This window comes from Oratosquilla oratoria, chromosome 7, assembly GCF_046742065.1.
Source record: "Oratosquilla oratoria isolate Oo_2021 chromosome 7, ASM4674206v1, whole genome shotgun sequence".
Lineage (NCBI taxonomy): Eukaryota > Metazoa > Arthropoda > Malacostraca > Stomatopoda > Squillidae > Oratosquilla > Oratosquilla oratoria.
The window spans coordinates 41,089,374-41,115,303 of record NC_134783.1 but is presented as its reverse complement, the minus strand read 5'-3'; the positions used below and the strand labels follow the sequence as shown (position 1 = coordinate 41,115,303).

Genomic DNA, 25,930 nt, shown 5'->3' with positions numbered 1-25,930 from the left:
CTTCCCTCACTAGGGACTCCATTGACTTGCAAACAACAATGGTGAGACTCATAGGCCTGTAATTTCCTGGTTCATTTTTACTCCCTTTAAATATTGCAGTAATATTGATTAAACTCCAGTCCTCTAGGATCTGCCCACAAAAGGAGAATTAAAAAATAAGTTTGATAGGTTCAACTAACTGATCTGGTCCTTCCTTCAGAAATCTTGAGTGTATCTTATCAGGTCCTGGAGACTTGTTTACTTTCAACTTCCTGATTGCCTTCTTAATCTTTGCTACTGAAAATTCTATGGTTGGCTTGGTCTTTACATTCTTAGGCAAGACATGTATGTCCCCAACTGGTTCATCCATAAAAACTTCACCAAAATGTTTTGCAAGGACTTTCGCTTTTTTCCTTACCCAAACTGGTCTTTGTGCTATTCTTGCTGTCAGTGTAAAGTTCTGGTATGCCTGGTCTACTGTTCATTTTCCCTTGTACATATTTCCAAAAAACTTGGTATTGGCCTTCATATTTTGTGCAATATTACATTCCTTATTTTTTATTTTTCCTGGTTTCACATCTTACTTAATTGTTAGACTGCCTATATTCATGCATCACTTCCTGATATTCTCTACTATCAGGATCTCTAGTTGAGCTCATCTGCTTCAATCTTGTCCAGAGACATTTTCTTCTAGTCTCCTATTAACTGGTCTTTTTTTGGTTCTCTCTCTCATATTTGACTTGTTCTTGTCATTTCCAACCTGGTTTGTAAAATGTGTCACTAATCTGACAAAGCTATTGAAATAAAGAATTTGGGGTGTCAAAAGGAATATTTATTCATAGAAAAACAATTTGGTAAGCAAGTTTACTGGTTTTGCAAAATTTTAACAAATGATAAAACTTGGCAATTGTGGCTGACACTTGTGAGCAATCATTTTCCAGTCTGCTTCACTGAGAACACATCACTTGTTAAACTTGCCAATGGTAATAAAGCAACTATCTTATCCTACTGGACAGAGGCCACTTGTGAAGCAGTAAAGACATTATAACAACCAATATCTGAAAGCATCTGATAAATATATTAACATATCTTGACTTTGACAAGGTATTTCACTAACAACACCAAAGAAAACTATCTTGCACAAACCTAACATTTTACTCTCCGACTTCCCCCACTACCTGGTCAAAAATACCTTTACAAGGTACATTCCTGGTTTACTTAAAGCACTGCCAGTAATTGAAAAAGCTCTTCAGGCTTGAAAGACCCTAATAAATACCACACTGTGGTAGCTCTAAAGCGAGTTACCTTCTATCTCAGGAAGAGTTAAAGCACCATCATAGATTCTTCATTGGCAAAGCTTGTGTATAGTTAAGCTACTACAACTATGTGTATACAATATTCATTTAACCCTCTGGTAACCATGTTCTTAGTGAAAGTAAAAATTGTTTAACCAATTAAGCTACATCACGCTTCCCACTTTGCAAATTCAAATTTAACTTTGCCAACAAAGATAACATTCTGCAACTTTAAGGGTATAAAATCCACCCATATGACATGCAGTAATCAGTACAGTACAGATAAGTACATCAGAACAGGAGGAAAACCTGCGAAATGGATTGTCAAAAATAACGAGGCTTATGATGATGATGAAGAAAAAAAAAAAAAAAAAAAAAAAGATCTGTAATATCCTGAATATGAATGCCTAAATCATATCCTGGAACTGATGTGCACATATGAATTTAATTTCCATCTAATCTTTGGAATCTGGGAGGCAAATTAGATGTGGACCACTGTTCCAGACCTAATTGAAATGGTTCACTCCAGGTTTATTAGAGTCATTACCATCATAGTTTTCATGAATTCTTATCTTACTGCACTGAAGGAAGCATGTGCATGAACAGAGAGCAAAGTTATAATCATCTACCACTATCTTTAGTGGTCACTGGCATTGAAATACAACTAAACAAACCTGTCGACACTACAGAGAAGTAATTCAAGTAAAAAGTATTATCCTCATCTACAGCATTTTTCTTTTCTTTTTTCTTGAGGAACTGGGAGAGAAGATGATTGGAGGTAGTAGAGGGTGACTGGGAGAGCATGGAGCAACTAGGAGAGCTGATGACGACTGGAGGAGGTAATTAGGGGAAAGGGAGGAGAAAAGGGAAAGGGGGTGAAGAGAGGGATAGAGGAGTGGATTGGAGCAGAGGGGGACTAGAAGAGAAGGGGATCAGAGGAGGTGGAGAGAGGGGGAGGGGGGAACAAAATGGTGCAAACAAGTGGGTGAAAGATAAGGTGTTGGAATGAAGGTGTGAAAAAACAAAATTACTGAGGAAATACAGTTCAAATTCTTGAAATGGAGGATGAGAGAAGAATGGCAGATAATAAAGTTATTTCTTACAGTAGTTTATTCTCTTTGTAAGAGGCCAGGAACTAGTTCCACCCTTAGCCTTTCTTTCAGTTTAGAGGTTGAGATGAATTCACAAATGATGGGCATGCAATCTTCTTTACAGTAAACAACACTATAGATAAAGATAGATATGAAGATGAAGATGAAAATGAGAAAATAAAAAAAGAAAAGAGAAGATTTTCTTTTTTTTTTTTGTCATTCATCATCACATAAAGATCTTTTGATTTATAAGATCTATGCACATGATTCTGAGACCTTTAGATCAAGTTTACACTCACATCCTATTTTGTGTGACTTTATGCAAAAATAGCAATACACTGATAAATTTCATATGGGGCCATAAGTACTTTGGTTCGGCTGTAAAAGGCAAGGTTGCAAAGACCTGATCACCCAGTGCAAGTTAACATTTAAGATGAAAGCTCCTTACCATCTATTGCTAGATTATCACTTAAGGAGATCTAGTCCATATAAGGTATGTAGTGCAAATCATACAAGGTCTTAAAATTGTAAATATCATGAATTGTCACTTACAAACTAAAACTTCAATACCAAAATAAAACTTCACTTATATAAGAACCATAACACTAATTTCTCACAAAACTTCCATTATGAGAAGTTGGAAAAATATTATGTGTTTTGTTAAAGCTTTTAAGTAACTTCTATAAATATATTTTATACTCTTCATAGAGAAAAAAATATAAATGTATCAATTATGCTCAATTGTTATAAATAAAACTGATGTAAATATGTGTTATAATATTAATAATTGTCTGATTTGTGTGTGGGTGTATTTGTATTTACCTAGTTGTATTAACTTGTTGTAGTACATAGGATTGGAGCTCTCTTCATAAGGTTCTGTCTCTCTTTCTCTATTTATTGAACTTTGTTGTTGGGCTAAATTGTATTTTTGTCCATCTTGTTCCATAAATCTATGCATCTACATGGAAAGCCTTACTTCCTAACATCTTTACACCAATCTTGCCTTTCAACTTTTTAATACAACTTCTTATTGATCTTTCATCCCATACCAGCAGATCCTCTCTATTAACTTTTCTGTTCCCTTTTCCTATACAAATACCATTACCATATCACCTCTCTACCTTTGCTCTTTCAATGTGGTAAGTCCCAGTTTTCTGCCTCTCCTCAAGTCTTACCAATTATGCTTGCAATCATCTTTTACAGTCATGGGGAGTTTCTTTTTCTGTTGAGGGAAAAAAAAAAAAAAAAAAAAAAAAAATATATATATATATATATATATATATATATATATATATATACATATATATATATATATATATAAGTTATATAAGTGAATGGAGGGTGGTTGTAAATGGGTGATGAAATGATATGGCTTAAATGTATGCTCTCCGTTTCATAAATTTTCTCTGAGTGGATACAGGGTCGCTATACAATAAAACTGGGATTAAATCAGCTCCGGCTGTCAGGCCCAGCTATGGAGGTACTGTGCCTCGGTGCACTGACTTTGACATGAGCTACTTGGCTACTTGGCAGGAGGCAAGGTAATACTATGGGAGGAATGATGAATAGGTTCTGGATAGGTGTGGGATGGCTATCTGCTTTGACATGGCCAACCCCCTCAGCAGGAGGAAAAGCTCTTGTGGTATGTACATTATGTACATATACCTAGTTACTTAAACTTCATTGAAGTTATGCATCTAGTTTGTTCCCTCTAAATCACTCCACAAATTAATGCACTACGCTGAGAACAGTATTAATATCCTTCAAGCAGTCAGTTTTCTACTGATTCTTATTTTGTCTTGTCTACACTTTTCACAATTCTGAAGATATCAATCATGTCACCTCTTTCTCTTCTTTCTTCTAGTGTGCGCAATCCCATCCTGTCTAGTCTTTCTTCACACAATTTGTTGGCTAGGCTGGTACCCATTTCAGTTGCTACTATTTGTATTTTTAATTTCCTTATATCTGTCTTTCTATGTGAGAACCACAACACATCTGCACATTCTAATTTGGGGAGAATAGACTACAAGAAAGCTTAGCCCAATCTAAAACCATTATATAATCTAAATGTAAGTTTGATCAATGGAGAAAGAGATGGGATCCAACAAGCATAGCTCCTTTCCCATATATTACAATTAGGGAAATACAATTAGGTACCTACACACTCATACAAATTAAAATATTCAAAATTTTACAGTAACATGTAAAAGAATAACCTAGTAAAAATGCAGATGACATCTGAAACATGAGATATAAGAAATCTTAACCATATAGCAGAAATCACATTAAGTTGAGATGCAATATCAGAAAAAAATACTGTGGTGCTATGAGAGGGTATGTAGTTTCCATTTCATTCTTCCTTTTTGTATTTTCTTTTAATTTTTCTTTTTTATCATTACAGATCCTCTTCTTCCTGTCCTAAAAGTTCTTACTTTCCTGAGTTGTGCCAATTAAGCTCCATGACCTTGTGGGAGAAAATTAAAAACATTAAGATCATAAGGTACAAAAGAAAAATACTAGTACAGGTAGTCATCGACTTACGACCGAGTTCGGTTCCGACAGACAGGTCGTAAGTCGATCTGGACGCAAGTCGGTCTTTATATATATATACAGTATATATTACCCTTTAAATATTTTTGTTACTGTATATATATATTGTATATTATATTTAGCATACTGAAATAATCTTAGCATCTTTGAACTATGTTGTATAGTATTTCTTAACCTTTTTATAATTTTATCTGATTTTCTTTGGGAAACGTAGCCTAGGCATAAGCATACTGAATAAAATCCTATCATCTTTAACCTATGATATCTAATACTGTACGAGTATTTTCTAACCTTTTTTATTATTTTACCATCGGACTTTCTTTAAGAAACGTATGCATACTGAATAAAATCTTATTATCTTTGAGCTACGTTGTTTAATATTCATTAACTTTTTATAATTTTCGTTAGGAAACGTAGCCTAGGCCTACGCATACTGAATAAAGTCCTGTTATCTTTGACCTACAAATACTTTTTTGTTGGTTATAATAAAATCATTGCAAGGCAAAATTCGGACATTTTTTTTTTTTCAAAACACATTCTTTTCATTTACGTACTGTACTGAAAATATTGTTATCGACAACAGACTAGGCATAAACTAAGTTTACTGTTACATTTTATTAATCGCAAAACATAAGAATACAAAATGCTGTACCGAACATATTGTTATCGACAACAGACTAGACATAAAAAAGTTTTACTGTTACATTTTATTAATTGCAAAACATATAAAAATACAAAATGCAAGGCAAAATTAGGAATTTTTTATTTCAAAACACATTCTTTCCGTTTACGTACTGTACTGAACATACTGTTATCGACAAACTTGCCTAGGCATAAAAAAATAGTTACATTTTATTAATTGCAAAACATATAGAAATACAAAAATACAAAATGCAATGCAAAATTAGGAAAGATTTTACTTCAAACAAAAAATTGAAAGAATATTTAGCTGGCTGGGATGCTGACGCTGTCGGCAGCCTGCCAAAACTATCGTACTAGCGTCTCGCGGCGTGCGGAGTAATTGTTCTGCGCTGCCAGACATAACATTGCAATTCTATTACTCTATTAAATGTTAAATATTATTGCACTATCTCGTGGTCGTAAAGTCGATCAGTCGTAAGTTGCATAGGTCGTAAGTCGACGACTACCTGTATACAATCAATATCAAGCAGCTAAATCATTGTTTGGCTGAAAAATATCACTAATATACAAAAACCATAGCTACTGTTGGCAATGTATCTTTAAAGTGAGTATGCCATAACCTGCATCAATATTGACACTAATATAATCACAAAAGTTTAAGTATATATGACAGTGTTATGAGCATGTCTTAGAATGACTTTGCTATGAGTATGCATGCGCATGCATTTATGTGTATTCATCTAGTCTCTTTAGTTGTATTAAACTAGTTGTGGTTTATGGAATTTCATTTATACTTGTATTACCTCTTATATTCTTTCTTCATGTGGATGTGTATTTACCTAGCTGTAACAGTACAATTCAAGTTTCTAATATTAACTCTTTTTTCCTAGATGTTATGTGGTACTGATAATTTTCTCAATGGCTATGTACTCAACCATCTGGCATACACTAGAAATCATCTACATCAATGCTGAACAACCATAGTGATATTACACAGTTCTGGCACAGCCTCACTTTCATCTCAAACAATCCACACTCTCCATTCCAACCCTCACATAAGCTCTTCTACTCATGTATAAAATGTTGACCACCCTCTATAGACTTCCCCTTATCCCATACATCCAAAACACACTACATAATGTTTCTCCATCTTCCTTCTTATAAACCTCCAAATTCATGAAAACCCATGACATCCTTACCCTTGTGAAAAACTTTCATATCTTTCTTACTGCAAAAAATTAATCCATGCACCCTCTTCTTCTCCTAAGCCCACACATTTCTTTTCAAATTACTCCCTGTGTTCCCTTCCTATCCCTCTCACTAAATACCCTAGCACACACCTTACTAACTACGCCAAAGATTGATTTTTCTCAAATTATGACATTTATACTTGTCTCCTTTTCTACTATATAAAGGAACTGTACATATACTCCTCCAATCCAACAGTATCCTTTTCTTTCCCATAGACACACATTAAACGATCTCGCCAGCCTTTCTCCTATAACGACTATTCCTTTATCAAACATTTCACATGTCAACCCTCTAAACCAGGTGCCATGCCGGCTTTCATTTCTTTCAATGTACTTTGTATATCTTCTTTTGTTATAGAATTACTGTTCTCCTCTATTTACCTAGTTGTATTTACCTAGTTATATTTTACGGGATGAGAGCTATGCTTGTAGTGACCCGTTTTCGTATCTCTCCACATCCAGTTTATTCTTAAAATCGTGTATAGTTTTGGCACTCACTGTTTCTCCATTCAGTTTGTTCCAGACATAAATCACTATCTGGGAAGCTATTTTTTTCAGGTCTCTTCTGTAACTGTCCTTCTTTAGTTTCTTTTCGTGTCCTCTTGTTTCTCTTTTGTCCCACTTTAATAAATCGTCTCTATCGAGAATTTCCACCCCTTTCATAATTCTGTAAATGGTCAACAAATCACCTCTTTCTCTTCTCTGTTCCAGTGTTGATAGATGTAATTTTTCCAATCTTTGTTCGTATGTCAGATTTGACAGTGTAGGTGCCATTTTCTTATGTTCTTCTTTGTGCTAGGTGCCCACAGTGTTGCAGCATATTCTAGTTTAGGTCTTATCAGTGTAACAACCATTTTTTTAACCATCTCCTCATCTATGTAGTTGAAGGCCACTTTCATTGATCTTAATAAGTTCAAGTCTTTCCAAATAATGTTTTGACATGTTATCAGGTGTCAAGTAACTTGAGACAATTACTCCCAGGTCCCTTTCTGAATTGACTTTTTTTTTTACTTCTTTGTTTCCAATTCTATATTGATCCAATGCTCTATTTTTGCTTTTTCCAAATTCCATTATGCTACATTTCTTAATGCTGAAGTTCATCTCACATCTCTGACTCCATTTCCATATTTTGTCTAGGTCTTCTTGTAATGATCTGCAATCTTCTTCTGTTCTTACTCTCTTGAGTAATTTGGCATCATCACCAAAGAAGTTCATGTAATAATTTATTCCCTCTTATACATCATTTATATATCTGGCAAACATTAAAGGAGCCAATACAGAGCCTTGCGGGATGCCACTTTTCACACATCTTCCCAGTTCGAATTTTTGTCTCTAAGTACCACTCTCATTTTTCTCCCAATTAAGAAATTCTTCATCCATTTCAGCAACTTACCTTGTTTTCCTCCTATTATTTCAATTTTTCTTATCAATTTTTTTATGTGGTACTTTGTCGAATGCCTTCTGCAAATCCAAGAGGGCACAATCTGCCCAGTCATCTCTTTCTTGTATTATCTCAATTAATCTCGAGTACAAGCAAATTAGGTTTGTGGTACATGATCTTCCACTTCTTAAGCCAAATTGTTTTAGGTTTACTATTTCATTTTCTTCCAAGTGTTTGGTCCATTTGTTTCTGATGACTTTTTTTTGCATATTTTTGCTACTGTGCTTGTAAAGGATACCAGTCTGAAGTTTGTAGGATCTTCCCTATTTCCTCCTTTATATATTGGTACTACGTTTGCATCTTTCCAATCTTGTGGTACTTTTCCTTCTTTGATTGAGAAGTCTATTATCTTGTATAATTTGTCTGTCAGTTCGTCTATACGCTTTCAGTATCCAATTTGCAATTCCATCTGGTCCATGCGATTTCCTCACATCTAGGTATTTTATTTGGTCTCTTATTTCTTCTTGTGTTACCTTTATTTCTTTCATTTTGGGTGATCTTTCTTGTTGTCCATCTTCCCAAAATTGTGAACTCTCAATTGTAAAAACAGACCTGAAATGTCTGATCATAACTTCTGCCATTTCTGTGTCATCTATATATTCTTTATCTCCTTCACGCAATTTCACTATTTCATGTTTATCCTTTAGTTTTTCATTTATATACATCTGTAAAAGTTTAGTTTGATCCTTACATTTGTCTATAATATCTTTTTCATAATTTCTTTTTTCTTTCCTGTGTATATTCACATATTCGTTCCTAAGTTTTATATGTTTGCCATTTAGTTGTTTTTTTTTTGTCTTTTTTCCATTTTTTCCAGGATTTTCCTCTTTTGTCTGTAGCCTCACTACACCTTTTGATATACCAACACTTTATATAAATCTCTTTTTGTTTCTTCTTTGGTAAATATTTGTCAATTCCTTCCTTGTACTTTTCTTTGAATATGTTCCATTTGTCTTCCATCTTTGTTTCCTCTTTAGAGAATTTATCCCAGTTTGTGTTTTGGAAAAATTGTCTTAGTTTTACAAAATCCAGTTTCTTGTACATTAATCTTCCTTCTCTATGTTAATCATTCCTACCTACATTGTTCTGTTCTTTTAATTCAAACTCTATTAGTATATGGTCACTCTTTCCAATTGGTGTTTTATACTCCATTTTGTTCACAATATCTGGTTCAGAAGTTAATATTAAGTCTAGTTTCGATGGCTCCTCATTGTTTCTATATCTACTATTTTCCTTAACCCATTGTGTTAGGGTGTATTCGATGGTCATATCCAATAGAATGTTGCTCCAAAGTTCTTCTCCCCTTTTACTATCATTTCTTCCCAGATTATATCTTTTGCATTAAAATCACCTATGATTACTATGTTCCCACCCTCTTTCAGTAACTGCTTTAGCACATTCATTAAGTCTTCCAGTAATTTAGAATGTTCACTATCTGACCAAGCCTGTGTTTTTGGTGGTACATACACTGCTACAAATTTCCTGCTTTTCATGTCTTTGTTTACAATTTTGATCATAATTAATTCTACATTGCCTTCTTTACTCTTTGTCACATTTAGACCCTTTTTGGTCAATATCATGACACCTCCTCCCTGCTTGTCTGTTCTATTTTTCACCCAATGGTTGTAAAGACCTTGCCCCACTACGCTTGTTGATAGAGGTCCTTTCAATTTTGTCTATAATTCGAATGATGTCAGGTTTTTCTATTTCTAAATAGTCATTTAGTTCATTGGTTCCAGAGACCATGCCATCAATATTTGTGTATACCACTTTTAGTTTCATATTTTATTTTATTTTTTGGTTTCCATTTCCATTTTTTTGATGTACAATTTTTTCAGTCTCAAGTCCAGCACTCTCCAAAAAAACTTGTTTTTTTCTGTCTTTTTTTTTCATTTTTATCATTGGCTTCAATTCTGAGAGCTGTCTCTTTTTCCTCATCACTCATTTCCTTTTGTATCCATGTTTGTATTTCTTGCTGTTTGCCAATTCAACTGCTTTCGATAATACCTCCTCGGCAATCATTTGAGTTCTTAGTTTTATTTGCCTATCCTGTGGACTTTGTCAATTTATCAAAATTTTGCCCTTCATCCTGTATTTCTTTTAAAATTGCCTTAGCTATTTCCTTCTCCTTTTCTCTATGGTATCTATACATATCATGTTTTTCTTGGATACCATGGGCCACGATGCACTTACCTTTGTCAACTGTATCTCTCACCCAGTTTTCCTTTTCTTTAATTACTTCCATAACTATTTCTTTTGTATTTTCCTCCACCTGCTTTTGTAATATTTCTCTAAAAGATATTTTCTTATTTTCCTGTTCTTGTTTCCACTGATTTTTTATTTCAATGAGGCCTGTTTCTTTGATTGATTCTCCCACTTTTCTGGTCACTACTTGTAATTACTCTTTGACCATTTTCAGTTCTTCATTTTTATTTTTGTCCTCATTTTTCATTCTTTCATTTTTTCAATTTTGCTATTTAGGTCACTTCATTCTTTGTTTGCTCATTACTCTTACACAAAGTAATCAATTCCCTAAGTACAGCTCGGTAATCCAATTTTAAAATTATTATTTCTTCCATTAAGTCATTTACTTCACGATTTCTTAATGCATTACTATATCTAATTTCTCTATCTATATCTAAGCTTTTACCTATTTCACATGGGTTTCTTTGAAACCCTGAAAAACTGTTATTTTCCTACCTTTGGTTTTTCCTTGAAGTATCTATCAAACAATATCTTTTGGGGATGACACCTCTTGGACCTTCCACTATGCTTACATCCAGTCCTCTCTTCATTGGTTCATTTATCATTTTTTCTTCTTTTTCTTTCTCCATTTTGCCAAAACTATACTTTTTTCAAGAACTGGATTGCTTTTACCAGTCACTAGAGTACCACAACCTACCCATCCCATACAATAACAACTGGTTTCCTTCATGTTCGGCGACAAAACTGCTAGATAAGCATGCTCAATCGCAGCACTTCCTTTCACTTCGGTGTCCACAGTGTGTATTTACCTAGTTGTATTTTACGGGAAGGGGAGCTATGCTTGTGGGGTCCCGTCTTCATTTCTCATTTTATCTAAACAATTTTTAAATTCATGTATTGTTTTTGCACACACCACTTTCTCATCTAACTTGTTCCAACTGTCTATTACTCTGTGTCCTCTTGTATTTCTGTCATCCCATTTTATCAGATTCTCTCTATCAGTAATTTCTATGCCTTTCATGATTCTGTAAATAGCTATCAAATCTCCTCTCTCTCTTCTTTGCTAGTCTCTCTTCATATGATAGTTTTGAGAGTGTTGGTGCTTATTTTGTAATTGCTCTTTGTATTCTTTCAAGTTTTTTTATACATTTTTTTGTACTTGGTGACCATATTGTTGCTGCATATTCTAATCTTGGTCTTATCAGGGTGATTAGGATTTTCCTCACCATTTCTTCATCCAGGTATGTAAATGCCACTTTGATTGTTCTTATTAAATTATAAGTTTCTCCAAAAATCTTATTTATATGTTTTTCAGGTGACATATTATTCATAACAATGACTCCCAGGTCCTTCTCATTTTCTCCTGTTATTCTGTTTTTGCTTTTTCCAAATTCCATTATACTACACTTTTTTGTATTGAACTCCATCTCCCACTTCCTACTCCATTCCTGTACTTTATTTAGATCTCTCTGTAGTGATTCACAATCTTCTTCAGTTTTCACTCTTTTCAGTAGTTTTGCATCGTCTGCAAAGAAGCTCATATAGCTTTCAATTCCTTCATCCATATCATTAATATATATAGCAAACATTATTGGGGCCAGGACTGTTCCCTGCGGGACACCACTTATTACTTCATTCCATTTTGAGTGCTGGTTTCTTATCACTACTCTCATTTTTCTTTCTTGCAAAAAGTCTTCCATCCAATTTAGTAATTTACCTTGTATTCCTCCTTCAGATTCTAGTTTCTTAAGCAACTTCTTATGTGGTACTTTGTCAAAAGCTTTTTTTAGGTCTAGAAATGCACAATCAGCCCATCCATCTCTTTCTTGTATTATATCTATTAGCCTTGAATAGAAACATATTAAATTGGTGACGCATGATCGTCCTTGTCTGAATCCAAATTGCCTTGGATTTAGTACGTTGTTTTTTTCCAAGTATTTTACCCATCTATTTTTGATAATTCTTTCACAAATTTTTGCTATTGTACTTGTTAGAGAGACTGGTCTATAGTTGGTAGGTTCTTCTTTATTTCCTCCTTTATATATAGGTACTATATTTGCTTTTTTCCAATCTTCTGGAACTTTTCCTTCTTTCAAGGAACTGCTTATTATGCTATGTATTTTGTCTACCAGTTCATTCCTGCATTCTTTCAGAATCCAGTTTGCTATTTCATCTGGTCCATGTGATTTTCTGACATCAAGATTACTCAAGTGTATCAATATTTCATTCTTTGATACTTCTATTTTTTCTATAGGGGGGACTTTCTCTTTCCATTCAATCTCTTCAGGTTGTATGTTCTCCCTTGTAAACACTGATTTAAAATGTTTGTTCATAATTTCCGCCATTTCCATTTCCTCAGTGTATTCAACTCCCCCTTGTCTTAATTTCTCCAAGTCCTGTTTGTTTTTCAGTTTATTGTTTACAAATCTGTAGAATAGTTTTGGTTGATCTTTACATTTTTCTATGACTTCTTTTTCATATTTTCTCTTTTCCTCTCTGCACGTTTGTACATATTCATTTCTATAACTGGTATATATTTTCCATTTTTCAGGTCCAGGCTTTGTCTCTTTTGTCTTTTAACTCCCTACAACTTTTGTTGTACCAGCATTTTACATATTCTTTTTCTTGTTTTTGTCTTGGGACATACTTTTCCACTCCTTTTTTGTAAATTTTTGTCAAAATATTCCATTTCTTTTCCACTGATGTTTCTTCTTTGTATATTTCTTCCCAGTTTTCTTGTTGAAAGAATTCTCTTATTTTATCAAAGTTTGTCTTTTCATACATCATTCTTCCTTTTCTATATTGTTCATTTCTTTTCATATATTTTTCTTCATTAAGTTCCAGTTCAATCAATATGTGGTCACTTTTACCTATTGGTGTTTTATATTCAATCTTGTCCACTATTCTAGGTTCAGATGTAATTAATAAGTCTAGTCTCGATGGTTCTTCTTCATTTCTATACCTAGTGTTCTCCTGTATCCATTGTGTCAGTGTGGTCAATAATCATCTCAAGTAGAGCGTTTCCCCATGAGTCGTCTCCACCCTTTACTGTCATTTCTTCCCAGCAGATTTCTTTGCAATTAAAGTCGCCCATTATAACTATTCTTCCTCCATCTTCCATTATTTTATTTAATGTTATCTTTGTGTCCTCTCACATACTTTTATGTTCACTCTCCTCCCATGAGGCTGTTTTTGGAGGCACATAATTTATCACAAATTTTCTGCTCTTCTTATCTCTGTCTTCCACTTCTATCATAATCATCTCTACTGTATTCTTTCCATATATGACACCTTTCACGTTTATATGTCGAACTTCCTTAGTTTCATGTTCACTACTCTCCAATAGAATCTCTCTTTCTCTGACTCCGTTCTGTTCTCGTTTTTTGCCTTAGCTTCCAGTCTTTTCTGCTTTTCTTCCTCTCTTTCCTCTTTATTCATTTCTCTTTTTATCCATATCTTTTTGTATTGTTCACTTGTTGCTAGTTTCCCTGTTTTGGATAAGATATTCTCTGCCGTTGTTTGTGACCTGAATTTAATCTTAATTGGTCTGGTCTTATCTGTGCTATACTTTCAGAGTCTAAATTTCTCTTCGATTTGTTTCATAATTTCTGGTTCATCTTCCTTAACTGATTCTAGTAATTGGCTTACTTTTTCATTTTCCTCTTTGATTCTTGTGGTTCTATCTGTGTTGTGTTTCTCTTCCATTCCTAATATAATTATACATTTCTTCTTGTCTGCTAAATCTCTTACTATATTCTCCTTCTGTCTCATCACTTTAATAACTGAGTCTTCAGTATGTTCTTTCAATTGCTGTTTGACTATGTCAGTGAATGAAACCTTATTTCCTTCATGGGTTTTCTTCCAATTTTTAGTTTCTTTAGCTATTGTCTCTCTGTTTTCTTTACTATTCTTCTTCAATTCCTCATTCTCCACCTTTACTTCTCTTAACTGTCTTTTTAGGTCTTCTAATTCATCAGTTAAGTTTTTATTCGCCTTTTCTAGTTCTTCCAATCTTTCAACCCTTTGTAAAATGGTGTTCATATGACCTAACCTACTCTCCAAGTCCCCGATCCCCCCACTCTCTTTAAATGTGTGTGTGTGTGTGTGTGTATTTACCTAGTTGTATTATACGGGAAGGGGAGTTATGCTCATAGTGACCCATCTTTGTATCTCACCACATCTAGTTTGTTTTTAAGTTCTTGTATTGTGTTCTTGTATGGCATATGTGTGTATTTTACCTAGTTGTATTTTACAGAAAGGGAGTTATGCTTTGTATCTTTCAGCATCTAGTTTGTTCTTAAATTCTTGTATGTTTTTTGTATTTTACCAAGTTGTATTATACAGGGAGCTATGCTCATAGTGACCTGTCTTTGTATCTTTCAGCATCAAGTTGGTTCTTATATTCTTGAATAGTATTTGCACACACTGTTGCCTCACCCAATTTATTCCAGATATCCACCACTCTGTGTGGGAAGCTATTCTTTTTCAGATCTCTTCTATAACTATCCTTTTTGAGTTTCTTTTCATGTCCTCTTGTTTTTCTCTTGTCCCACTTTAATAAATCATCTCTATCTAGGACTTCCATTCCTTTCATAATCCTGTAGTCAGTAGATCTCCTTCTTTTCTTGGTTCCAGGGTTGGTAGTTTCAATTTGGACAATCTTTGTTCGTATGTCAATCTGGAGTGTTGGTGCCATCTTTGTTGTTGCTCTTTGTATTCTTTCTAATTTCTTTATATTTTTTTTAGTACTGGGTGTCCATAGCATCAAATCATACTCCAATCTTGGTCTTATCAGTGTAACTAAAATTTTCTTTACCATTTCTTCATCCAAATAGTCAAAAGCCACTTTCATTGACCTTAATAAAGTGAAGGTTTCTCAAACTATTTTGTTTATATGTTTGTCTGGTGTCATGTCTTTGCTGATAATTACTCCTACGTCCCTTTCTGAGCTCACTTTTTTGACTCTGTACCAATTTTGTATTTCCTTGATATTACTTTTTCCAACAAATTCCATTATATTACAATTTTTAATGTTAAAGTTCACTTCCCACTTTTGACTCCATTTCCAGACTTTATCTAAGTCTTTCACAATCTTCTTCTGTACTTTAATATTTTTGCATCATCTGCAAAGAAGTTCATATAACATTCCACACCTTCATCCATGTCATTTATATATATGGCTAAAATAATCAGACCCAATACTGAACCTTGTGGGACTCCACTTATCATTACTTCCCTGGTGAAGTATTTGTCTCTAAGTACTACCCTCATTTTTCTCTCTGTCAAGAAATCTAACATCCATTCCAATAATTTTCCTTGAATACCACCTATTAATTCCATTTTTCTTAATAGCTTTTAGCTGTGTGTGTGTGTGTGATTCACCATGGTCTTGGATCACATGTTGGACACATGATTGACAGCTATTACCCTCCCAGATGAGAGCTTAGAACTCACACATGCTCAATTCTGGGGGAAACACAAATGCATGATATAAGATTCTCCCATCATTCATACATCTACCTCATCATATCTGTTTACCTAAATTCAGCATTTTGTATATTATCCTGCCATATGCAAACTATAATTAGCATATCCCTTATCATCACAAAAATCAAGTATTCCAGTGATTTTCATAAAAGATGTGCATATAAGTGCCTATGTGTGTATCTGGCATACAGCCACCCTACACTATGAATGATAAGTGTGTAAGCAATATTACAACAATGTTTATCAAACTTTGTGGTGAAATATTCCATAATTTCTAATCTATATAGGAATTACAGGTAATACAAGGCACAGATGTACAGTTTCCTAAGAAAGCGATTAAGTACCGTTTGTATTACAAAAATATATTGCTGAAATAATGTAACATACCAGTAATTCTTCTAGCCATCTGCCCTGTGTACATGTCTAACACAGATGAGTTTGTTAATTAGTTTACTATCATCTGCCTACAAACTGATGAATCTATTTAAATCATATGAAATTATACTTTATTCATCCCTATCTGTAGTTTATTCTTTAGTTTCACACAATTATGATTGGCAAGTTTCCTGTAATCTGCCTGTGTATTACTGCAAGTCACAAGGAAACATAACAAGAAAAACAGATTTCTGCGTGTGTCTTAACATATGTTCAAACAAATCCCCTACCTCCCCCACATGCCCATTTATGTTAGAGGACATACAAGCACTGAAGCAACACACTGGAGAGAATTATAAAATGACACTGCAAGCTAGATTTGAGGCACTAAATAATGTAAGAAAAACATTAAATGTTAGAGTTTACCTTGAGAGTGGCAGCGTCTCTCTTACATGATGGTTGGGTTCCTTTTAGCATGATGACAAAACAAGATTATTTACAAAAGCTAATCCAGGGTCAACACAAACATGTCAACAAAAATGGAATGCATATACTAAAACTAAAACATGGTAATGACAAATAAAAAAAAAATTATATACAAAATGCAAACAATGTTAGCAGGTACACAAAATAAAGTTCCAATATTCATCAATTTTGCATGAAACTTATCACGTGTACACTTGTGCAAAATTATGAAAAATCTTAATACCCTTATAAGGGAGATGGTCAAATAAAAAATTCTTTTTCCATTGATTCTACATGGGAAAAAATTGAAAAAACAGGGTCTTTAGTTCCATTGTTATGTGACTGGTCCACTAACTCCTAAAATATTGACTGTACAAAACTTACACAGTCAAGGGATCAACAGGTACTTTGTAAGCAATGACATTTTCAAAGCCTGTCAACATCCTCCTCCTTTCCATATGAAGGTGTAAACCTTGGGTCTGGCCCAGGATCTTTCTACATCATCACTATTTCCTTCATCTTTCCACATGAGGTCAACTGACAAAGAGCAATTGCTCCTCTCCTATTACTATGAGCCAGTGGCACAAAAAAAAAGTACACTGAAATATAATTCTCAATTAATCCGTTGTCCCTGGTCAACCTTGCACAAGTCTCATTCCTAGGCCTCTCCCAAAGGCCTATGGGAGGGACCTAGGACTGTAGCAAACTGTTGTGCTAATGTGGGATTGTTTTCATGTCACTGGCTTAAAGTAGTTGCAGGGGAGCAGTCATTGGTTGCCAGCTTTCCATATGAGAAAAAGTGGAAAAAAATCCAGCTGAGCTTGACTTGGACCGAGTCCAGAGACAATGAGAGTCCCTTGGGGCTGTACCTCCAGATGAGGGTGAGGAGGTTGACCAGTTTTGAAAATGGGCAGTAGAGAGACGATTTTCTTTATTGTTCACTTTGCAGGATCACCACCCATCATTGGTCTTCCCTCCCACAGATCTTTGTGGAAAGGAAGATTATGGTGCATTGGTGTGGGAATGCTGCTATGACACTGGATTTTAGTAGTATATGAAAGATGTAGTTGTCATTTATGAGTTCTCCTTATATGAAAAGCTCGAGGAAATACAGTTATAGGTGATGGAGATAAACCTTGAGACAATTCCTGAAACTATCAGCTCCTGATGAAGTAAGTATATTAACGAATTTTGAAGACAGGCAGAAGGGAAAAGAGCTTCTCCCACATTTGTCTTTAAGTACTATCATTTGCAGGTATTCATCATTGGTCCCTCATCTGGAATACAACCTTACATAGTCTGGCAACCATGCAGGAAAGTTTCATATAACTCTGTATTGATGGTAAGTACTTTCTCAGTTGATTGTTCATGTTTAGTCTTCATAACATCATCATGATGGGTGAATTTTTTTTATCCTTGAACAGTTCCTATTAAAACAAAATGACAAGACTGGCTTTCATACAGATCTATCTGTTCTATCTCCATTAATAACCATTACATTTTATTCATTTGTATAGCATTTATTCAACAGTTTAGGTGTTAAATCTAACTTAACATTTTCCATAAAGAGAGATACTCACTGTTCTATCTTGGCTTTTATCTATAATGGCTAGTACAAATTCATTCAATGGAAGAATATAATATATTGTTAAAAGAATAATAAGTATAAATAATCAAATCAAATAAATAAAAAAAATAAAATAAAATGCAGAGGAATAATACTAGAAAGAAATGAAGTTAACTGCCAATGGATGTGAAATGTCTTAAAATTTCCCTTTTTAAGAGTCCAAGTCATAGTAACAAATCTCATAACATAGTCACACTTTGACTGTCAAAGTCACATAAAGCAAGGTTAAGTGGAATTATATTCCATATGGGCATTCACTAACTCTACTACTTCACTTGCTTGATTTCTGTCAAAGAGGATTTGCTCAGTTATACCCAGCTGGACTGTGCCAATAAGTTTATTAAATCATGATGACTGGCATATCAAAATTAAAAGAAAATTACACTTCTTATGATAAACTGGGCAATAACAAATAATGACAGCAAAAATGGTCAAAGTTCTACCTTAACTTAATATCAATTATCACATTGGGTGAGTAGTCAAAACAATATCATCTCAAAGTATCACATTTAACTGTACCAAGAAGTCATATAATGACCCAGTAGCACATGAAATATTACACAATGAACTTTGTGAATCTATTCAATATGCTGAATTATCTGGGCTAATCAAGCAGTATGAATACTTAACATAAACAAAATAAAACAAGTCTTTTTTTTTTCAAAAATTAAAGCAAATCTTGAAGATCAATGTTATTACATTCAGTCTTTATCATTTGGTTTTCTCCTCCGAGTATATCTAAATAACAAAGGGAAGGTCACTAGATGTCTTATGGATACAAATGTCACATTTAGCAAATAATGTTCATAATTAGAACATTTTCTTAACACGATCCATAAGTTTCTGACCAGAATATCTTTAGACCAGTCATCTTCAAAATATCTTTCACAGCAAACAAGTTTTACTACAAATACAATACTCTGTATGATAGCAACAAATTACTTTTACTTTTAAAAGTTTCTAGAACAGAGGGCTCTGGCTGCTGCAAACATTTCAAGATCTAGACCCCATGTCTAATTATCAAGAAATATTTCTTTATCTATCATACATACATGTATGTATCTATCATACACTCCAAAAATACATTTATCCTTCCAAAAAATGTAGCACCAAGATTTACATTTATATTGGTTTTACAAATATGAACAATGAGCTAAGTTTTACCACAGTCATTCCAAACATAAGAAATCATACTCCAAACAGAATACAAATGAATCAACTTCCATTGCCAAGAATAGGGTTTAGTTACCTACTATTCAAAAGCCATGAGACCAATGCCAGGAATTGGGTTTAAAATGAGTGCAGTTGGACTAGCAAATAATCAACAAGTAGCACCTTGCTATACCCTTCTACGAGTATTCTACAACAATGAGGCACTTGGAAAAAATCACCATAATAGGCACACTATAACAGGTTTACAAATTTGCAATTTACTTTATAATGTATTGCCTGCATCAGTGTCAGTTACTTATATGTTTAAGTATACTACAAACTACTACAATCTGTTATTTTGTGTTGAATAAAGTTTGTTTTTTATTCAGTCAATTTTGACATGTCGAAATAGATTTAGGTGCCTCCTGGTAATATTTCTTTGCATATGACAGAGGTCTAAGGGGCTTGAAATTATATGTAGAAATTCCATATTCTTATGGGTCGGTGAACCCTAACCCCCCAACAAATGCTGAGGGTTAGGCGTATTATCCTACAACATCCCTACATTTCATAAAAACAATGTCTTGACACCATCCCTTCCAGGGACTCTCACTACTTTATGTGCATAATATAGCACTAGCCATATGGAAAGCACAGTGATAGCAAATACCAAAGCCAGATAGAGGAACTTACTATGATGTTATTCCTTAAAAATATTACGCACCTAGTGATTTATCTATTTTTTTTTTTTTTAACTGGGAGTACTGCTTGGCCAATACATGTCTAGAACTTTGGTAAGTTCATGTTGACATGCATGATGTGCATTCTTAGGAAAACAAACAAATAAACAGATAAACAAATAATAAAATATAGTTTACCAATAAGTATAACATAAAAATGTACAACTATGCTTACTCACACATACCACAGAAAATGGTAACATGAATATAGCTTTTTTTTTTTTTCTTTCCTTTTCTTTTTCAGCAAATTTCTTCAAGGATAGAAATCACCCACCCATCTGGATAACATTATGAGTGACAATGAATATTTAGCAGAAAAAAGCTTACTCCACTGACCTTCATGGCTGCCAGATTATCAAACATACAAAAAATATAAATACCTGCAAACAAAAGGAATTAATAATTAATGGAATATCTACATTCATTCACAGGCATAAAAATAGACATGCTTCAACAAGGATCACTTTTAATGTAATGATTTCATCTCTTATCCACACCCACAGCTTTGCACAGAAAGAGATGACTTACAGTAGTGTTTGGGTTATTAAAGAAAGTAGATTGAAATGATAGAGAGGATTTCTAAGTCTGAGACAGAGTCATGAAGTTCCCTAGGTTTGGGACAGTCATGAAATCATGGAAACAAAACAAAAAGAGACCATATGTCTAAAAGATGTCAAGAAAAAAAATCCCATTAAGATGTATGAACTCCCAGAATACTTTAGATGACATATACCAAACTAAAACCATATGCAAGTTTGAAACTCGGTATAACAGTTGGAGAAAAAGTTAACTCCAGGAACATAACGATCTTATTATCAAAATAAGGTAAACAGACACACCCACACCATACATACACCATTTAACACCCCCTCCCATCTAAGCATCTTATGGAGGAAGGGGAGTTTCTGTATCCCACCACACTACTTGGGTTAAGGGCAATGTAGTGAGGCACATCTATTCCACAGCAGGGTACACTAAAGACTAATCTACAAAGCAGATGAGAAGAATGCCCCTATGGATCACCTCATCCTATCATCCATTCATTCCGATCTTCCCCACTTATCATACATTACCTATGATTCCAAGACCCTTTTCATCGCATTCATTCACTTCATTCTTGGTCTTCCTCTCAAGTTTACTCCATCTCGTTCATTCAACTACCCCCTCCCATCTCAGCACTTTTGGAAAGAAGGGTCATCTCATTTCCTGACCTACTGCATGGGTTAGAAGACATGCATCGAAGCACAACCGTTTCACAGCATGGATCTTCACACTATCACTCAAAATGTTTGTTCACATTACTTAAAAAGGGCAAAAAGAACTTCTAAGAAAGCTGTTTACCCTACTCAAAGAAAATTATACATATTATTAGGGCAAGAAAGAGGGCAAGAAAAAGAAAAAAAAAGAGAGAGAGAGAGAGAGAGAGAGAGAGAGAGAGATATGGGGGGAGGGCAAAAGAAATAGGGGAGGGTGAGAGAAATAGAAGAAAGTGAAAGAAAGGGGGGAGGGGAAGGGCAAGAGAGAGGATGGAGGTGAGAGATAGAGAGAGAGGGGGAGACAGAGAGAGGGGGAGGGGGAGAGAGAGAGAGAGAAGGAGTGCAAGAGAGACAGAGACAGAGACAGAGAGAGGGAGAGAGATAGAGGAGGGTGAGAGGGGGAGGGCAAGAGAGAGGGTGAGGGTGAGAGAGGGGGAGGGGGAGAGAGAGAGGTGGAGAGGAAGGGAGAGGGGGGAAGGGGAAGGGAGAGAGGGGGGAAGGGCAAGTGAGAGAGTGGAGGGTGAGAGGGGGAGGCAAGAGAGGGGGGCAAGAGAGGAGAGAAGGGCGAGGGAGGGGGAGGGTGAAAGAGGGGGATGGCAAGAAAGAGAGGGAGGACAAAAGAGAGAGGAGGAGAAGGAGAGTGAGAGAGAGAGAGGGGAGGATGAGAGAGGGGGAGGGGGAGAGGGGGGTGGGGGAGAGAGAGGGGCATGGGGAAGAGAGAGGGTGAGGGAGAGAGAGGGGGGAGGGAAGAGAGAGGGGGAGGGAAGAGAGAGGGGGAGGGAGAGAGGGGGAGGGGGAAAGAGGGAGGGGGAAAGAGGGAGGGGGAAAGAGAGAGGGGGAAAGAGAGAGGGGGAGGGCAAGAGAGAGCGAGAGAACGAGGGCAAGAGAGAGCGAGAGAACGAGGGCAAGAAAGAGAGGAGGGCAAGAGAGGGGGGCAAAAGTGAGGGATAGGGCAAGAGAGAGATGGATGGTGAGAGAGGGGGACGGTGAGGAGAGATTGAGAGAGAGAGAGAGAGAGAGAGATGGTGAGGAGAGAGAGAGAGAGAGAGAGAGAGAGAGAGAGAGAGAGAGAGAGAGGGGGGGGGGAGGAGAATTTGGCTCACTTATTCCAACTTCATCTTGTAATATTTCCTATAACATGTTTGTGCAAAAGGTTACAGTCCATGCAGCAACTCAGTATCTATCTTGTCACATCTTAAACACGCTTATAAGTACGGGAGGAAATCATCCTTATAATCAATTAGGGGCATATGCCTGGGAGTGCGCTGCTTCACTCACACGCCAGTGCCAGTCCCTACAGTATCTCTGAGCAAGCTCCCATGCAGCCACCCTTCCTCCCTTCTCATTCCAAACAACTCTTGACACGTTCAATTAACTTGCCCCAGACACGAATTCTACACGTCCCTTTCTTCGTCTCCTCCATCGAGGGTTCTCTCTTGTGGAGACAAACTTGCGAGTAGGATCAACATTAGGGGTAAATGCCACATGCCCATATAGCTAGAGTTGACATTCACGAATTATGTTGGTGACCAGCTTAGACTCAGTCTCACAGTACAATCTCTGGTTTGATATAAAGTCATTCCACCAATACCCCATGATTCTCTGAAGGCACTTAGTACCAAAGACATCAACACCTTTCAAATCAGTATTCAATGTCCATGTCACTCAGTTGTACAGCAAGACAGGGAGCACAAGTGACTATAAGATTTGAACCTTAGTCCTCTTGTATAAATAATAACAATGCCATATACTCTGGTGGAGAGTTCATATAACCACGGATAATGCCGACCCTTCGAAGTACTTCCTAACATGACCCACCACTGTTATGCACTACACTACCAAGGTATGTAAAGCTTTCCAAGACCTTAATGTCCTTGCCACATGCATGGACAGACTGAACTGTGTCACCCAGTAAGCCCCCAAACTCCTTGACCTTAGTCTTGGTCCAGGAGATCTCAAGTCCAAGCGGTCTCGCCTCCCTGTGCAGTGAATCAAGGGCTGCAACGAGGACCTCCACAAGAAGAACAGCATTATCAACAAACACAAGGTCAGTGACCTTGGTGTTGTCGATAGATGCTCTGCAATGACATTGATTGACAACTCTATCCAATGGTCCATGCAGGTGTTGAAAATTGCTGGAGCAAGGTCACACTCTTGCCTTCCTCCTGAATTAACAGGAAAGAAGCTAGACACACCTTCTCTATACTTTAACCTCTTCCATACAAGTCGAATACTAGTGCACACACTGGGTTGTCTGATGTATGATGATGCATCACAATACACACATTATAAATATAAAGTTGCAGCTGTTATACTCATTCTCCCTCACCCTCAATATTCACTACCACAGGAAACATGATCAAGCCTATTCACAGAAACAAGGGTCACTCAGCTATAACTACAAGATAAATATAATCAAGATGCTGACGCCAGTACCTTCATATACCCACTCACATCTCATGGTGCCTACATAAGCATCATCGTATTCTAGGGGTTGTTGTTGTCGTTCCCTAGACTGTCTGTCCGAGCAGTCCCGTCTCCCCAAGGAATGCCACAACCGAAACTGGGTTTTCCCACAAATCCTTTATAGAGTGTATGTTGTATTGCTTGCGTGCATGATTGTGTATAATGCAGTCTTCCATTATGTGTTGTATGGTATGGGGTGAAGTGTTACATCCTGGGCAGCTATTCACAATGCAGTCATCCAGCCTCTTCTGGTAGCTTATAAGTGCTGGGTGGTGGCCGCACCGCAGTCTGGCCAGGTGGACTCTGTCCTTTCGTGGGAGAGAGGATTCAGAAGGGTGGATGTCAGGGGGTCTGGCATGCAGCAGTGTGTTGTCTTTCAGTGTGTTAATGGAGCGGTGAGTGATATGATTATGAATATGTTTCCGGAGGCTGGTATTTGGTGGTTGTGGAGGAAGAAAAGAGAGTATCTGTGTGTGATACAGGTCTTTGGGTGTTGTTTTAATGTTTCTTGGTGTGTGTGGGTGTTCTGCTATGTAGTGTAGCGGGTGTGATGTGTTTGTGGTGGCTGCGGCAAGTGTTTGTGTGCCTCTCATGTCCTGGAGCCGCAGCGTCTACGTCGTGGGACCAACCCCCAACCCCAAGAGTTGGGGGCCAAACGGCGGCAACCAACCCTGGCCACCGGCTCTTCGCAGGTAGCATCGATCCCCAAGAGGAGCTACGTCTGCCTTGGGGAGTACTACAACCGTATTCTAGGGGTTAAAGCACTTTCTGCCCCAGAGTACAAGCCAGATATCAAGTCAATAATCCTTGCAGGAATTCTACGGACCTGCAGAAAATCCCACAGCATTCCACAATGCACCAAATTCTATTCAGATTGTGCTCCTCTGGGTCCCATATTTGGAGCAGAGCTTTTTTCAGGGCTTGGTAAGTAGGCCTGAGGTCATGGTCCCTCTACAAGACTACTAATTTTTTTCAATCAATTTCCATTAATATTTTCAATATGGTGATGCACTTTTTCAATACTGTCCCCGTTAATGCCACTTTTATATAGCTCTGTGGCAGACAATGAACTGTAGCAAGTCTCCAATAATTAAAATACCTTCAGCTCATCCATCTTTCAGCAGAATGATATCGTCACATCCAATGTAAACAGTATGCCAAAATTTTGTTTACAAGAAAACCCCAAAGCATTAGTTTTCCCCACTTTTCATTCTACTGTCCATCTACATTGATCAATTCCATCTCATTATTCTTCATGACTTTAAATTCTTCTAGCTTCTTTAGAGAAAATAATGCTGCATGGACATGAAACAATGTAAGCTACTCTACAAGGATGGAAACTATATACAACAAGCAAAGCATTAGGAGCAAATTACAGAATCTGGAATGGAGGAATAAAACAATCAATGGCAATAATAATATGGCCGAAATTATTCAAAAAATGTAATACAAAAACATGCTGGTATTCAGATGGACTGGGTAAACCCGAGAGATTGACGTCATGGAGAACCATCTCCCTACTGTCCATCTTCAAAACCTGTCAACTTCTTCATTCAATCTTTGGACTGGGCCAAAGATATTCAACTTTGACTGTATCTCCTCCATCTTTTCAGCTGCTCCCCTCTTCCTACTACTATAAGCAACATAAAAACAGCCCCACACTAATACAATGCAGATATATATCCAAATTCTCTTATCCTTGATTGGGCCTGAAGGCATTTCATGTGAGGTGGTCAGATGGAAGGGTGTTGAATGGGTAGTTCGTGGGTGTAAGATGGGTGCAGAGTGGGCCTTTGGTATCAATACGTGTATATAACCATAACAATAACGACTAATAATAATTGTTGCCTTGAATTTCACTGATTGGAAAATTGCAAACCCCCTAGTGGCTAGCAATGGTATGCAGACC

At 36.2% G+C, this 25,930-nt stretch overlaps 1 protein-coding gene across 14 annotated transcripts in view; it reads right to left on the bottom strand.

Annotated features, from left to right (window-relative positions):
- Nucleotides 1-829: 829 nt before the first annotated feature.
- Nucleotides 830-25,930, bottom strand: part of LOC143027103 (transmembrane protein 245) — an 83,618-nt gene continuing 58,517 nt past the window's right edge. For 9 of the 14 annotated variants that reach the window (XR_012966562.1, XM_076188072.1, XM_076188071.1 and 6 more), the window contains one exon: nt 830-4,829. Coding sequence is in view for 11 of the 14 variants with exons in the window: in XM_076188072.1 (XP_076044187.1) it covers nt 4,784-4,829 (46 nt within the window). In the remaining 3 variants the exon portion in view is untranslated. The other 5 variants (XR_012966561.1, XM_076188076.1, XR_012966563.1 and 2 more) reach the window with 3 other exon arrangements.